This window comes from Blennius ocellaris, assembly GCF_963422515.1.
Source record: "Blennius ocellaris genome assembly, chromosome: 8".
In the NCBI taxonomy this organism is placed as follows: domain Eukaryota; kingdom Metazoa; phylum Chordata; class Actinopteri; order Blenniiformes; family Blenniidae; genus Blennius; species Blennius ocellaris.
The window spans coordinates 18,414,069-18,432,093 of NC_137657.1; the positions used below are offsets into that span (position 1 = coordinate 18,414,069).

The window sequence follows — 18,025 nt, forward strand, 5'->3', positions numbered from 1 at the left end:
TGGTAAACTATGATGATTGGACACATGGAACAAGAAGAATGTGACGACAGAGGTCTTAGTTCAAGCACCTACAATGGTATACTTGACCTCATCAATCTGAATGAATAAATTATGTGCTTTTGAGTAAGCATTGAGTCTCCAGTGAGAAATATCCCCTCCTAAGTGCACACAGTAGGGCCAAGGCAACATAAAAATACATCAGGATTAACTAAAGGAAAAAAGTAATTATGTATTTTACTATCTATCTAACAGACATGAAACCTTTACACAAGCATACAAAACCTAATGAATAAAAATTCTGAACAGATTATAACTTTAGAAATGATTGGTTTCTGTCAGTGTATACTGAAAGCTTATATTATGAATGATTTTGACTCGTATTTAAATAATGTCCAATACTACCTGAGAAACAACAGATATTGTGCATTGTTCTTCAGGGGTTTGCCCCACACTGTGCAGATGTAGGGTGCTTTTATGCTGTCATTACCAAGTACTCAGTAATTGTCTCAGACATCAGATGCATTCAGAATGACTGCAGCACCACCAATTATAATTAAACATTTATTTCGGCTCTTTCGAATGGCGGGAGTGACAGAAAGCAATTGGAAGCACTCAATTCCCCATATGCGGCAGAACCACAGAAATATTTTACTGCATTTGTGGATTTAGTCAAGCAAGCTTGCAGTTACCTGACAGTTTTAGTTCTCTCTTGACCAGTGTACTGGTGTGCGAGTGGCATGAATACTCATTCTTATGCGGAAAATAAAAAAACTGACTCATTGAAGTGAAGTAGTTTTTTTGCCACAAGAGGGTGCCATTAAACATTGTCGCGAGAAGAAAAAAGACTGGTTGTCATGAAAGGCTGTTCCACATCCAAAAATATGTTGCTGATACTGACACCGACAGACACATATGAACTGCCTTTTGCACAGCCAGTAAGTCTCTGAGTCAAATGCACGAATGCCTTCTATAAAAAGACATGGTTATGGTTGTGGTTGTGTTGACTTTACTATCAATAGTATGTCATACTACGCTTGTGAATAACAACAGTTGAAAGAACTAAACATTCAGTTGAACTGCTGATAAATACACTGAAATATCAGAAGGGATGACTTTCAGGTACTGAATTGAGGTATAGTTGTTTGGAAACATGCCTGGCAATGGGAATACCCCTCATTTGCCCTTGACCTCACCTGGAACTCAGCTCGGGTTGGCTTCAGCTCATTGCCATTGAAATATGGAGGATATATGACTTATTTTTTTAATCTGAGAGGCCACCACTGGCTGAACAGATGTCGAACAAACCATTCTGATCAGGGAAGATGTCACCTTTATTCACTTACAAATGCATCACTTTATGTGGATAACTGTTACTGTACAGTTAAAAATGTTATAGTTTTCCTAATTGACACATGGTATTTGTTTTTCAGTAGATGGGAGATCCAGACCACATTCTCCTTTAAGATGACCCCCTCATGGCTGCAGTTATAACATTTTATTTATTGATATCATGCAGTAATCTACAGGTTCTGGATCATTGTTTGAAGTTAAATATCACTGTAACACCAATGTGTATTGCAGCAAGTACACCAGATTTTTCTTTAATTTGTTTTGGGGGACTCTGGTGTTCTCTTTCAGCACAGAAAACATATGTTTGAAGTTAACTGGTCACTCTAAATCACTGAAGTGTCAATGTGAGGAAATACTGCGTGATGAACTGGTGACCTGTTCACAGTCTTTCCTGATTGTGTCCATAGTCAGCTGGAATAAGCTCAAAGCCACGGAACCCTAATCCTGTAGTACACAATAACAATGATAGATTTAGTCAAGTCAACTAAACTGCAACTTTGAGTTCAGAAGCACATTTAGAATGATTGTATTTAAATTGCAAGTACATTTTTCCTATCGTTCTATCTTGTTACTGTGGAGTTGCTGTGATAATGAAAATGCTTTTTTTCTTCACATCTTAACTGAGCATCAATGACAGGCAGCTGTATTAGGACTGGCCATGAGACAGTACAGACATTGGCCTGGCCTCACAGTGGTGTAGTGGTTAGCACTCTTGCTTCACAGCCAAAATGCCCACAGCTTGTGTCTGTACACTGCTTTTGCCCATAGTCAGGTTGGATTTCCTACAGCATCCCATGATCCTGAGGTGGTTAAATTTCTTACTGATGGATGGATGTACATTGATTTCTGTTTGCTACATCTCCGAATAATTGCATTAACAAAAACACATTGCACTACAGTTCACAGACATTTCACAGACCTTGAACAGGAAATTAAAACGTTGACATATTTACAGTTTGTGAGGGAAAAGGTCTGCGTGTTGCTCGGACACCAGGTTATCTGAGTATCAGTCAGCTCCACTGGTTGCTTCACTCTGGGCGCAGCAGCTTTCAAACATCTGTTGTTTGAGGTTATTTGCTGAAAGCTTGTCCAAGTCACTTTTTCACTTGGGAGGCATCAGATGGGAAAACATTGCAATCACGTTACCATCATCTGATCACAGCGTTGGAAATCACAACTCCTCCTGGGTCCTCAGGAATCATATTGCATGGCCAGCATTGAATGCTTCATGCTGAACTGTACACTGATTGGTGTTAACAGTGAAACTTATAGTTCTATTAGGATGAGAGTTTCCTTTTTCATAATTCAATAGCAGCATGGTGAGTGTTTCACAGCTCGAGCATGCAAGAGATCTGGGGTTGCATTACATCGTTGGTGGGGACATGGCTCCATAGTGTCATCAGTGGAGGGAGGTCTGCTATACTGTACTGTGTAAGAGCTTACCATAAAGACAGTTTTCCATAGTGGCTACCACAGTAGCTAAGTCCTGTGAGATCTACACTTGAGGTAAAAAGAGGGATGAGAGAGTGGAGGGGGGGGGGGGTTTCAAAGTGCTTTGAAACCTACACATTAGAGGCTTTCGGTGCGAAAATTCCTGCTAGCAGAATGTGCTTGTGTTCAGAGAATCTTTCATAATAATGCATTAAAGGCTTTAGAACAAGAGCAATTAGTCCGACAATGCCCCCTGTCGGGCTTCTGAACTGAATTTTATATGAGATCACAACAACATGAACTTCAACTGACTATATTGCATTTATTTCGATTATAGCCCAATGGAGTTAGATGTCATTCACATAATACTTTTTCATATCAGTTTCCAATAAATAGAATAATTGATTGTACAATTCAAACAAATCTTTAAAGAAAATGCAGGAGAAGAAAAAGCAAAAAATGTTTTGAAAAATGCTTTGTACACTTGCAGTCAAACTCAAAAGTGTGACACAATTTCTTCATTTTACATTTGCATAACACCTATAAGTTATTCAGTTTTATTTTTGTTAGTTTATTGAAAGGATTCAGTGAGGCTATGCCGATGTAGAAAACAACAACTGCACTAATGTTTATTGTTGTACAATATTTGCAATAAAATAACAGATTTTCCTTAATAATGTGAATTTTTGCATGACTCAAACACTGCTCCCCAGTCCATTTGAATATGACACCAACTATAAGTTGCAGGAAAAACAAAGAAAACTTTGTTTTGAGTCATTGCTAATGTTGAATAAGCCACAGACCTTTCTATGGATTTGAAGTACATGTGCGGTGATGGTTCCGACCAAAGATATGTACCACAGCACGAGCGTGACATTTCCTCCATGACATGTGGTAAAAATTCATCATGTTTTAGTGCATTTGGAAAGCAGATGCACATGCAATTAGCGAGGCAGCTCTCCAGATCTCAGCAGACTAACAACACTTAATGTCATAATGTGAAGATGCCGGTGCATCCACTTAGTTGTTAAGAGAGCTGTCCTCCACTGTACTTTAATCTTAAAGATGAATGCCAGCAAGCATGTGTTTTTTTGTCTGTGTTTTCATACAACAAATAAATATATAGTTTTTAAAACCCTGAACAGGAAATCGCTAATTTATTGTTCACTTGTGCAGGTTTTTAAAATGTTGTGCTTAATCAATGATTACAGTACTGAAAAGTCAAGGTAAAATGGACATTGGAAATCAGATTAATCTGATTTTGAAAATGGACACTTAAAAACTCATTGCACACTCATCATCTCATGCCAAATAATAACAATAACCATAACAACTTTATCCTTTCAGTTTGAAATAACTTGAAAGTCTTAATGCATAATGTTCAACTGTTGTATCTCTCACAGTTATGATTTAGCACCAAAGCATTTTGAATAAATTCAATTGATCTAAAGTCCAAAAAATTATATTTTAAAATGTGTATGTAATTGTGTTGGAGTAGCACAGGTACAATTTGTTTGTCTTACTGGTACTCGCATTGTTTTTAAAAAATAAATTTCACAAGAAAAGTTTCCACATTGAAAAGACAATCAGGGAGTGGCAGCTAATGAATGGACCTCTGTGACACTTCACATCTGAGTTGCATTAGCATTGGATGATTATGACCTTTAGAAGCAGTAAAGTCTGTGTAAAACAAGTCCAGCTCTGAACTGGCCACATCATTGCATCCACAGCACGATCGCTATAGGAAAAGTGTATGCCAGACTTCTTATTATGTTTCCTCTCTAGGTGCTAATCTCATTTTCGGCATTCTGTCTTTCCACCTCAGTCAGATCTATAGGTTTCAGGTCTCACAGTATGCAGCTAAAAATACATTACATTCACTATGTGTGAATCAGACATGTGATTCACTTGGACATACCCCATCAGTGTGTGTTATTGAAAGACAGCTCAGAAGTAGACAGGTTTATATTGGAACTGAATGTGTATGGCGATGTGGCATCCAAGAAAGAGACTTCACTTAAATGTCACTTATTTCTGCAAAGAAAACATGTATGAGTCAGTGATTGCAATACATAATTAATTAATAATTACATAATTAGATGATGGAGTAACATGTAGTCAAATCATTTCATATTGCCCCTTGAGGAAGCAATTATAGACACATGCATAGATACATTAATACATATAGACATACATGCACTACTGATTTAAAGGATATCTGATATTCAGATCAAATTTATGGATAATGTAAAATAATGTAAAATGTTTAAGGTACAGTGATATATCATGAAAGTAGTGCATTCAAGTAGAAGCATGCAATAGTGATTACGTCACCTCAAATAATCTCAAATAATCTACAACAAATAATCTACAACAACAGCTATAACACAGAGTATACACAACAAAAAATGTCAATGTCTCAAGCTTGTCATGGCCCCTTGAGCTTCAATCACAGCTTGACGCTGACGTGTCATCCGGTTCACAAGTCGACATATTGTCTGCTGAGGTTTGCCATCCCACTTTACTTGTAGGGCCCTCAGGTCATTAAGGTTCTGGGGTACAGAGTTACGAGTCTCAACACAGCCACTCAGCTCATTCCAGAGGTTTTCTATGGGATTCAGAGGGAGAAAGTGCATGTCTCTAGCAGCTGTTCCCTAATGATGAACACTCGATAAGCGGAAGCTTTGTCATCCATGTATGTATGTATGTATGTATGTATGTATGTATGTATGTATGTATGTATGTATGTATGTATGTATGTATGTATGTATGTATGTATGTATGTATGTATGTATGTATGTATGTATGTATGTATGAATGGATGGATGGATGGATGGATGGATGGATGGATGGATGGATGGATGGTGGATGGATGGATGGATGGACAAGTATTGTTTGATAACTTAAAACATAATTAAAGAAGAACAAAGCAATGAACTTCAAAGGTAATGTCCTGGAGTGATATTATGCAGACTAATAATCACAGTGTCCATGAAAGCTGGTGTCATGCTTTCAGAAAGTGCTACAAAATACAAACATTTCCATGTGTATACATACAAGAACTCTCTGCTGTTTGATGAACCACAGTTACAGTTATGCTCTCAGCTCCTTACTGTTTGCCCTGAAAGCAAAACAAACAAACTGAAGTACTAATATCCATCAGTAAAAGAAAAGTCTTTTGTAATCCACAATAGGTTGTTTCACAGGAGTGACTCATGATTTTCACAGTGAGGACATATATTCAAAAGAGTGGAATCGAGCAGGTATCAACACATATTTGATTGTTGATGCAGCATTTGAGGCTTTTGCTTTTCACGTTATTCATCAGCTTTGAGTTCAACGAGATCACATGAGAGCGGACTTCAGGATAACCACTCAACAGATTGCACATTCTACTTTATTGTATTGATGATATAACTTTTTAACTACTAACCCGATCTCCTCATATTGTCTCACAGACACATTCATCTGTATTTAAAGATTGACGCTGACGTCCCAAGCCTGTGTGTTGTCTGTACAGGCTGCTCTGGTGTGATAGGAGTGGTAAGAACTGGAGCCAGTAGGCTTTGCTCCTCCCATGCTCCCCCCTCACTCCCACTCTCAGTTGTGTTAGGGTGCACCACTCATGTTACTGTGGGCTAGTCTCTCTCAAGAGTCCAGATCGCTCTAACTCACTACACACTTCATTGCTCTCTCATTTCCTTTGCTGCTCCCCCATTTCCTGCTCTGTTTCCTCATCTCTCCTTGAGAGACATCTCACTCCCACTCCCAGCCAGGATCTGCAGCCAAGCCATTCAAGGTAAGGAACATATGCACTACTTTTTTTCCCCAGCGTTTTATTGTTGTGTTGAACCAGCAGAAAAACCACCACTGCATGTGACTGCAATGTTAGTTAACACAGATCAGCGCAGTTTCATTGTATTACTGTGTTGTAATGTTACAGTCTGTGTGATGTGTCTGATTGCACATTACTCCACGCCCCACCTGAGGACCAGCCCCTACAAGCAAAGGGAAGAAATTGTGCAAACATGGCTTGAATGAGTCATATGACAACTGGCTACACATGGATGTGTTTATGGGGGGGAAAAAAATATGGCTTTATATGCAAAGTTTTACTTCAACTGTTGGTTGTGTCCTTGAAGACTGCAAGGTTGTGGTGTGCAATGGAGGACGACATGAGAATAAATAACTTCAATATTCTGCAATTCATTGTGATTTTGAAAACAAATAAAAAAAACAAAGCCTGTCAAAACTTGCCTGTGAATGAATGAATGGCACAAAATTACTTTTATAATAACTGTCTGAAGAATGTCTGGAATCATTCTCACGTCTTTCTCGAAATCTATCTATATATATTTTTTTTTTTTTATTAACTAGATTTGAAGCTGCTTCCACTGCACCCATTCACACTCACTGGTTCTTCACCAGAGCAGCTCGGACACTGACCAGATGAGCCAGATGAGCCTAACAAGCCAGCAGAGCCAGAGATTAATGAGCTCCTGTCACTTTGTGTTTTGAGATTTCTATCCTATATGATTGATGAACATTTGTGTTTAAATTCTAGTACGACAGTTGGACTACAGTTTGTTGTTGCCATAATAGTTCTATGAAAAATGTGAGGGGAAAAAAAACTTTTTCAGCTTTTGGCAGGCTCATGGAATCTGATACCATATCACAAAGTGAGTAAACATGAGCGAAACAGATAAAGAGAAGCTTTAATCCATTTTCATTTTTTTAAATACTCTTGGCTCAAAATCCTAAATTCCTTTTCAACTCCTTTTATTTTTCAGTGCTGAAAAAAAAAACAGATAGGGGACTTAGGAATTCTTATCTTGCTTAAAAACAGGTCAATACATGTACAACAATACAAGCAAGGAAAGGTCCTGAAACAACGCATCAGTAAAATCAGAACCACAAGAAGAATTAACCCTGATGTAGCAAGGAGAATTAAACCCTATGGAGGGCAGAGAAAACCATCACAGTGGTGGAAAATTAAATGAATCAATTAATAGATTAGAAATGATGAAAATCTTGGGCAATTAGCAGGGAGGGTTGTGGTTCTTGTCAATAATCTCATCCTTTATCATGGAAAACAGTAGAATTTCAACTATGATACACACGTGTCTGTTGTGTGTTAAGTTGACTTAAGGAGACATCTGTCAGAAACATCAGGCATGCTTGTTGACATGCTTTCTAATCACACCCTCCAACACTTTTGAAGTACTTGTTTTCTTTGTGTTTTCAGTGGAAACGTCAGAGAGCTCAACTTAAAGGATTGTCAGGAGATTTCAGTGTTACTGTGAGCAGCTCTTACAGGAGTTAAATAATTATTCTTGGTTTTAAAACTGTTTTGGTATGGGAGACACTTTAATAGATACCAAATAAAGTGGGAGAAAGAGAGAAGAGTGGTGGATCTCTTTAGTCCACAAAGTGATTCACAGTCTGATAATGACACTTCAGATGAGGACAAGACGGTACTTACAGATACAGGTTGACTGACATCAGACTGTCATTAGAGTTATGTAATGATGACAAGCCAGTGCTTGAAGCACACCGTGATGCTGCAGTTTCTTTTTTTTTAGAACACCTTCACAGAGCAACAAGAGAAGAAGAACAAACATTTAAACTTCATACATTTGAAGAGAAATGAGAAATAACTACAAAATGGTCAACCATAATAAAAGAGAATGGATTCAAGCATCGTGTGTGTGTGTGTGTGTGTGTGTTTGTGTGTGTGTGTGTGTGTGTGTGTGTGTGTGTGTGTGTGTGTGTGTGTGTGTGTGTGTGTGTGTGTTACTATTAAGGAGACTGAAATTAAATGGCATTTATATTGTCTTTTTGAGATGAAATAAATTAAGGCTCACAAGAAGAATCATTAAATTTGTTGGTCGAGACATGTTTTGGGAAGGCTTCAGCTAAGGTGAGAAGGCATGTTGCATTTCTGACTTCAACAGTTTACATGAAAACGATACAAGTCACTTAAATGTCATCAAAAAGCACGTTCAATATATGTGTATAGTATGTCTATAGGGGGCCAGCATGGAGTGGTGAAATGATCTATCTTTGATGGAAACCATATGAGTGTCTTCCCAATACAACATCAATCCCTCAAACATTGGCTTGGGAGTTTTTTTTCCTTCAGTTTAATGCCACCCAGACATTGACACGGAATGTCTGCCCTTGCATGTATGTGTGTATGCATGTGATGCTGGTGTGCTTGTGTGTGTGTGCGCATGTGTGTGTGTGTTTTTCTGTGTCTGCGTACAGCCAAGGAGCCACATCTCATGTTCAAGTGTTCGTATGTGACCTCTAATTGCAACCCTCCTGTGCATCTTTGTGATGACATAACATTAGTTGCAAGAGTTTGTAAGAACAGGAGAAGTCTGTGTTTGCATAGAAGTTTTTCTTGAGCAAAGCTCACCCAGTGACCTGGAATCCAGCACTGTTTATCATCAGTGGGTATAAACAGACCAAAATGGAGGAGTTTCAATCACATCAAACTTGACTGATTAAGTGTTTCTAACATTGAAAGATTATGCATTATTAAGATGAGGTAACTATGTCGTCTGTGCGGTGATGTGTATCTCACCGAGTTGTGGTCTTTTGATGGAGTTAAAGAAATCTCATACAAAGTTGGTTTGGTTGATTAACAAGGATGAATGTAACCGACTTTACATTTTTCTTTAAGAGGTAGCAGGATATGAATCTTTAACTAATAGTCACCTTCATTTCCAGTTAATACCGACCAGTTGGCACAGCGAAATTGTATCCCACCCCTCCTGAGAAAACCGCTTGTGCTTGACTTTTGCCAATAAAGCGCTTTCTTGAGTTGTTTCCACAGAATTCAACATTTGGACTTGACCATGTGAAGACGTTCTCTGGACTGTTGCCTTCTATTCTCGATATGTGTAATAGACCGAGTATGTTTTTGGTTCAACTGGATTCTAATTGTCTCCTTTTTCGACATGGGAGGATAAAACAGACAATGATGACTTACAGGCAAATTCCAGTGGAGTCACATCGTTTTGTGAACTACAGAGGTTTACAAGTGCAGTTCACACTAACTTGTGATTCCTATTTTTTCATAATAATAATGATGCATGAGCTTTATATAGCACTTTTTTCTCCGAGACTGAAAGCACTGTACATTGCATTATTCATTCACTCCATACACAATGGTGGTGAGCAATGTATGTAGCCACAGCTGCCCTGGGGCACACTGTCAAACTGTGCCATTGGCCCCTCCGACCATCACCAACCACTAATTCTCACACTACATTTGCTCAGGCTTCCTGGTGTTCCCTCGCTGTCTCCCATCCAGGTACTGACCAGGCTCTACCTCACTGAGCTTCCAATATCCGACGGGCTCGGGAATCCATAAGGAGGTATGGTCTATTGATCAGGATGTGATTTCCTTAAAACTTTGATGTGCAGAGTCAACCAGCTTGATAATGCTGTCAGTGCTTTTGTAAATATAGATTGCTGTTATTGCTTCTACCATGTCAATACTTTGAGAGCTGAAAAGCTCTTAGTGAAAACCAGACTTCTTGGGTAGACCGATGAGGCCAGTCCAGAAAATCTTGAATGTCTTTCACTGAGTGAATGAGTGAATAAGTGAATGAGTGAATGAGTGAATAAGTGAATGAGTGACGGAATTCGTTTGGTCGACTGAATGCTTTGCAACTGCATTTTCAAAATAAGCAGCCGAGTTCCAAATTAAAAGCCAGACAGTATTCCACATTGTCTAACTATATGCACAATGCTCAATATCATGCCCACAGGAAATGGCTTCCAAACAGAAAATGGGTTACAAGTGTCGAATAGCATTAGTGTTTCTTCTGCTGTTGGCCAGCATCGCTGCCCTTGTTGCAGTTGCTGTCATCCAAGACACCTGGAAGAATAAAGAGTACGGCATACAGGTGAAAACATACAAACATACAAAAATCTTTGAGCCAGAGATAAACACTTAGGCACTTGCAAATTATAAAAATTGATAATGGAAAAAAAACTATATTGAAAATGTATAATTATTAAAAAGTAGCATGTTTCATCATTTGGCTTAGTGATAACCGGTGTTGGGAATAATGTGTTATAAATTAATGCATCACTTATCATTTTATTGGGATTATATAGGTTGTTATGCAGGTAAAAACAAAAAAGTTGAACTGTCTCTCTTGCACTCACAGATCAGATTGTTGGAAATTAGCACAATGTAAACCTTATTTCTGTGGAAGAGCTGCTCAATCATTATTCTAATAAGCTCCTGTTTAATGGAAGAGATGTACCATAGGAATCCAGAACTAACTCTGTCTTCCTTACATACAGCAAACATGTAAATTATGTATTTATTATACCTGTGATGCAAAAAAAGCCCTAAAAGAGCTATCTGACATCCAGTTCTGACATCTTCATCCAACTAACTGATGTAACCATAATCTAATGGGTGAGATGAACCCCGAAAATGATGACAGCTATGGTCGTGAGCGAAAACCAACACAAAACATTACCTGACTACTACTATATTGACAAAGACCTAACTGTGGGAGAAAAAACAAGTGAAACAATTACTTTCCTGTGTATGTATTTAATTTTCTGAAGGGTTTAATTAAGTAACACTACAATCATTTTGGGATGTGATTGATGAGAGCAGGTCAATGTGATTAAAATGTCTTCCTGTAACATGATATCTTGTCTTTCTGTTATATTTCAGTATGGCATAGTGATAGACTCGGGTTCATCTCGTTCCAATGTGTACGTGTATGAGTGGCCCGGGGATAAGCAGAATGAAACAGGAGTAGTAACAGAACTGATGAACTGCAGAGTTTCTGGTAAGCAATTGTCTCCAAAAAATTTCTCAAAAACTGTCACAGCTGCCTTACTTGAGTGTTTTGTGCCCACAGGTCTTCCCATCTCAGAAATGAAAGTTGACCCCCAGAAAGACGCTGAAACTTTGGAAGGATTCAGAAATTGCATGAATGAAGTCAACAAAACTATTCCAGCTGAGAAACAAAATACTACCCTTCTCTTTCTGGGGGCTACTGCAGGAATGAGATTGCTACAGTAAGAAAGCTTCAGGATTTTCACTTATTTTCATCACTGTATGAAAACAAACTAATTTAAGTGAAATCGGACAGCATCTGCATTAGAAACACAATGATACATATATTTTCACATTAAACAAATGCTGTTTTGTGAGACATGGAAGAACAGTCGATTCATCAATTAGTGATTGAATAAATAAAATAAATAGATTAAATAAAGCAGAGTTTTGTGGCCCTTAAGGGTTTTGTCCCTAGTGTAGTTATCTTCTTGACCTGGTTTATTTAAGCTGCCATTTTGTTTCCCCCCGAAGCACACTGACTCCCCAGGAAGCCTCAGCAGTAACAATATATTTAGACTATCACAGTAGTGGGCAAAGATTATTCATAAAGCTAATATAATTAATATAACCCATCCACTGCTTCAGTTTTATAAAGTTCCATACTCACTGGAGTGTATTTATTTTTGTATCGTCCTCTGTCTCTGCACAGGTTCTATTTCGCATTACTTAATTAACTTTTTTTTTCTTACTTGTGTTTCTGCAACACAAAGTGTTTTAATTTCTGTTCTAACACCAAATTCCCTCTACAACCACTAACCTCACTCTCCCTCTACATTGCTAAGTGAGAAAAATGAACAAAAGGCCAATGAAGTTCTGGGAAGTCTCAGAGAATACTTGGGTTCACTGCCCTTCATGTTCCAAAATGCCTCCATCATCAGTGGTCAAGAAGAAGGACTGTATGGATGGATCACTGTCAACTACCTGATGGGAAACTTAGTCGAAGTAAGACAACATTATAATTTGGCTTTGTCAGAAAAATGACATGATGCGCAGAGCATCTGAATGATTATGATTAATACAACCTCACGATCACACTGGACAAAATGCATGAAATAAGAATAAGGATTATTACAGAAATAGAGTAGAGTAAGTCTGTTAAACTTGGGACCGGTTAGATCTGATCTACCCTTCTATTAAATTAAAAAAAAAAAAAAAATGACAAAGAAGCCCCCAAAGCACTGATCAGCTGAAAAATTAAGAGATAATTCAATTTTATTACACAGTAGGTCTGTTCACTTGTCTGACACTTCCAGATTTTATGCTGCTGGCATGAAGCGCAAACTCAACACTTTTTGTTAAATTACCTGCATTTGTCCATCTTGTATTGCACTTTGTTTAATTTACGTTTGCACTGACCACACCACAATTCAAAACAACAAACAGAGACAATCTCACACACTCTCACACGCCTCGACAATTGTGATGCACTCGGTAGCCTCACATACTTGTTTTTGGACTGTGGGATGAGCTGGAAGTACATGGAAGAAAATCCTACCAACAGGGAGAACATGCAAACGCCACACATAAAGACCAGGTACACCATTGCGTGGCTTTGTTAAATTACAGAACATAAAATAACAACATATACACAATTTGTATTTAAACATTCTAATTTCTTTTAACATTACATTTAATTTGTGTATTAAGGTGAATTTTTTTCTTTCCCTTTCTAATATTTAATTTTAACTGACCCATTTTCACCATAATTTCAGAAAAACGTGTGGAACAAGTATGTACGCCCAGATGGATCGCAGACGGTTGGTTCCATGGATCTTGGTGGAGCGTCGACACAGATTGCCTTTGCAATCCCAGAGAATCTGAAGGGGTCTGATTACATGCCTATCAAACTGTATGGTTACAATTACATCGTCTACACACACAGTTACCTCTGTTATGGCAAAAATGAGGCTGAGAAGAGGGTACTGGATAAGATAGTTCAGGTTTGTAACTCTTCCTCCCTTTTCTTGCATATTTATATAAACCCCCAACACACACATGCACGCACGCACGCACGCACGCACACACGCACGCACACGCACACACACACACACACACACACACACACACACACACACACACACACACACACACACACACACACACACACACACACACACAATCTACCTTCATCTCCCTATGTGTTTTAATGTTCCCATATGTGAAAATAGATGTATTTCTGCATACATACACAAGCCAAAGTCCATTAAAACCCAGTTAACCATCGAATAGTGCACTGCCGTCTCTCAAGAGCTAACGGGCGAAGGGGAACCAGCCAAGGATGCATTATGTCATTAAGTATATTGATTGAACTATAAATGTTGTCAGACAAGCCTGGTATTTCTGGTAACTGACTACGTCAATCTGAGCATAAAAGTAATTCTAGATGAAGAAATATGCTATACTGTGAGATCATATACTGGGAGTTAATTAGCTGTGGAGTCCCAGTAAGAAGGAATAAACTTTTTGCATTTTTATCTGTCAAAGAATTTGGAAGTGGTTATGTTGCCTGTACCTCTGTCATGTTATCTCATTCAACATGACTCTTCCTGTTCCTCCCCTGCAGGGATCATCGAACCCGGCCTATATAGAGAACCCCTGCTACCCTGAAGGTTTCAATATTACACTGAAGGCCTCGTCGATTTACGACACAGAATGCACAAAGAAACCAAAAAACTACGACCCAGATCAAGAGTTCTTCCTGATCGGCACCCCTAACTCTGACGTCTGCGGAGACATAGTAAAGTCCATATTTGACTTCAAGACTTGTTCGTCATCACAGTGCGGCTTCAACGGCGTCGAGCAGCCGCCAGTCAACGGAGATTTTATGGTAACACACGGAAAATGTAACACAAGCAAGAAGCCAAAACACAATTCAATGTTTTTGTTTGTGCTTTTCTCCTCAGGCTTACGCTGGATATTTTTACACTGCCAGGGCTGTGCTTAGTGAAGGCGCAACAGACTTTAATGATTTCAACGCCTCAGTTAGGACTTTCTGTCACACACAGTGGGCAATGGTAAGTTTGTCAAAATGTTGGCACCTAAAGAATTTGGGGGGGGTTAGTTGGGAGATGCAGTTTTCCTGACTGGTTAAAGTCAGTAAATATTAGACAAGCTGTTGCCACTGTATTGTAGCCAAGACTTTGAGCTTTTTTTGTTTCAACCTTTCCTCAAGCTGCTTCTTTGAGTGACTAAATACACCACCTAGTGGTATACTCATACTGCAAGAATAACCAGGCGAAAGCAGGTTGGGAAACTTGCTGTCAAGATAGTTTTGATCCTTGATGCGAAGTGAAGTCTAGACTATGCCATGATATATTCCTGTCTTTTTGTTTCTATTAAAGAGCACAATATTGCCATTTTATCATTCTTCTCTTAATCAAAGGCTAAACTGTTGTTTGTTTCTCTTCACTTCAGCTGAAAATACAAAAGCACTGGATCAGTGAAAAATACCTCAGGACTTACTGCTTTGCAGCACACTATGTCTTCACTTTGCTGGCTGACGGATACAAATTTGATGAAGAGACCTGGAAAAATATAAACTTTTCAAAAGAGGTTGGTTTCACAAGACAATAAAAGAGCCAACAATCTCAATTCACATTTCTCTCTGACATGTTCTTACTTCTTGTTACAGCAGCATGTGTTGAATAATTTCTGGTGTAAATTCTTCAAGTTATTCCCAGTTTTTGTGATAGGAGTTCCTGTAAGTGAGCTGTTACTGAGTACTGGCGTGCAGACACAGAAAGACATTCAAGGGTGTGAAATGAGGCCACCCACTCAGCCCCAAAATTGATGGCTGACATACAAATCATCTGTTGGCAAAAAGTCAGGAAGTCAGAATGAAAGGCATGCAATGTATTTTTTTCCACAAAGGAACTCCCTGAGCAGAGGGGGATTCCTCATATGTGACACTCGCTACATTTCTCATGCCTCAAAAAGAAAGATAGCAGCGCCCAAAAAAGGCGCTCACTGCAATCACTCTTTCCTAATTGTACGTAATTTGGCCTTTGGACTTGATACAAAGCTGGTCCCCAACGGCTTCCAACAAAAGGGTTAGTATGCTTTGAGTGCTGCTTTCAGTGTCTGCTAGGTTCCTGTGGAAGCAGCTTCAAAAGTCACGCTGGGGGATTTTCTTTGAGTGTTATGACTCATCTTTTGCCCCGGAGCACTAATTGTACAACTTCATGACAGGACTGCTCCATATTTCCAACTTCTCCAGATATGCAAAGGGTTGTCCTGGACAAACTGGTAGTTTGTAGAATGGAAAATATTCTGTGTGTACACAATGTGTGTGTATGCAGGCTAAACAATATTCTCTTGTTCTCCTCAGGTAAAATCAACCAGTATAGGCTGGAGCTTGGGCTACATGCTCAGTATGTCCAACATGCTCCCGTCTGAGGTGAAAGAAACCCCCCCCATGACAAATCCCGTCTTCGCTGGCCTCATATTTCTATTCTCAGCTTTAACCATCATAACTGTTGTTTTTGTTTTCATCGTCCTCCTTCGCACCTGCTACTGAGCATGGAAGTTTGCAATGTCAAAGGTCATCCTTTGTGAGCAGCAGTTGACTGGAAATCACTATGAAAGCATGTTCAGGCACCTATTTCATAAACTACAAATGGAGATGTGCCTTTTTTTCTCTCCTTCGGCATGAGCCATTAACTGCCTTCTATCTCAAAAACTAGTCTCAAATTTGACATTTGAGCTACATTCAGATGTGAAATTGTAAAAAGTACAGGCATGACTCAAATCTTTACAATACAGTGGGAAACTTCGTCGAAGTCAAACTTCCATATTTTTGGGATTTATGTTAAACCAAAAATGGGGACTTTTTTGTTTTAATCTTGATCATTTTAGATTATAATTGAAAGAGAATCCAAAACACACTATCTGGATGTATCTGTTTTTTCTGTGTTTTAAAAAAAAATATATAATTCAATCATTTTGAAGTACTAAATTTGAATGATTCATTTTTCTATGATATTCAAGTTTTTTGAGATGTACTTGTAAAATACACATGCTTTTTTTCTTTTTTGGGGACCTCAGGGAAGCAAACAATGTTTTTCTTTCTGTATTTACACGAGTGTGATTAACATATAAGTGATGACAGTGGCTGCCTGAGTCGCACATAGATGCCCATGTGCTTGTAGTTGGGTATTTGTAATTGTGTAATCACAAATGTCTGTTTTAAATCTCAAAATGACATTCTACTGTATACGTGCATTCACTCGAGCACTCACATGCATCCGAAGCACGAGTTGTTTACTCATCGAGTGATTATGTTTTTCTCCCTGCATTATACACAGTACACAGTGCACATACATTAACACAGACTACATCTTTAATGTGGTGTGTCATCTGACTCATGAACTCAATTGGTTCATAACACTTGTTTTTAATGACATGTTCCCTCTTCTTTGACTTTGTGGTCTAAATACATGGCAAAGTAATTTGCATTATTAGACTAGAACAAACTGTAATGAGACTGTGTTGTCTGCTGATTATTAACTAGCCACATTGTGTGATTTTAGGGGGAAGGCTTTCATACAAGGCAGAGTACTCCGGGATACATAATGGCTGTTTAATTGAATAATATCCATATTTTACTTAATAAAATGGCACCAGAAGATGAAATACGGTTCTGTCAACATTGGTCATCATCACACAGTTTTCAGAGACTGTGTGACCATTTCAGATCAAATACATGAAGCTAGACTTTGCATGAAAAAAAGAACATCAGTCCCACCATATTCATTATCGACTCCCTTGTATTGTCTCAGTTATTTCAGTTTGGGAAATTTAGAAGAAACCGCTGACGTACATTCCAGAAAAAACTTGGCCAAAAAGGGAGATAAAGTCTAGGTTCTAAATATAATCTAAATATCAAAGTTTACAAATACACTGAACAGGCAGTGCTCAGGTTTAAGAACATTTTCTATTGTTTACCACAGACTAATCTGCTTTGCTTTGATTATTGTAGCTTACCTTCTGATGGAATAAAGTCTTGCTCGAATCTCCAAAACTGGGGCGCCACGCATGAGAATAATCGCTCACTTTTATGTATGTGTTTGTGTGTTTTTTTTTGTTTGTTTTTTTACTTCTCCTTACAACACACTCAATTAAAGAAATGTTTTCAATGATGCTGATGTTAATGTCATGATGGAATCTGTGCACGGGTGTTTGATGCACCGACTGTACTCATCTCTTCAAATAAACTTATACACTGACTGCATAATATGTTGCTGCTGCTTCTTGATCTCAGATCCATTTCCCTGTGCGCAGCTTCTTTTTAATTTGACAATAAAATCACAAGTGCATACATCTTCAAATGTGCTCTATTAATTAGTGGAGGTATTATGAAAGAAC

General features: G+C 38.5%; 1 protein-coding gene across 1 annotated transcript; it reads left to right on the forward strand.

The window, feature by feature from the left end:
- Positions 1–6,520: 6,520 nt before the first annotated feature.
- On the forward strand, positions 6,521–17,884 carry entpd3 (ectonucleoside triphosphate diphosphohydrolase 3). Its single transcript, XM_080500701.1, has 11 exons — positions 6,521–6,580; positions 10,103–10,166; positions 10,563–10,700; positions 11,492–11,609; positions 11,682–11,841; positions 12,445–12,604; positions 13,375–13,602; positions 14,226–14,489; positions 14,566–14,676; positions 15,077–15,214; positions 15,990–17,884. The coding sequence occupies exons 3-11, from the start codon at positions 10,566–10,568 to the stop codon at positions 16,176–16,178; spliced, it is 1,503 nt and encodes a 500-aa protein (XP_080356827.1). The 5' UTR covers positions 6,521–6,580; positions 10,103–10,166; positions 10,563–10,565; the 3' UTR covers positions 16,179–17,884.
- Positions 17,885–18,025: the final 141 nt, after the last annotated feature.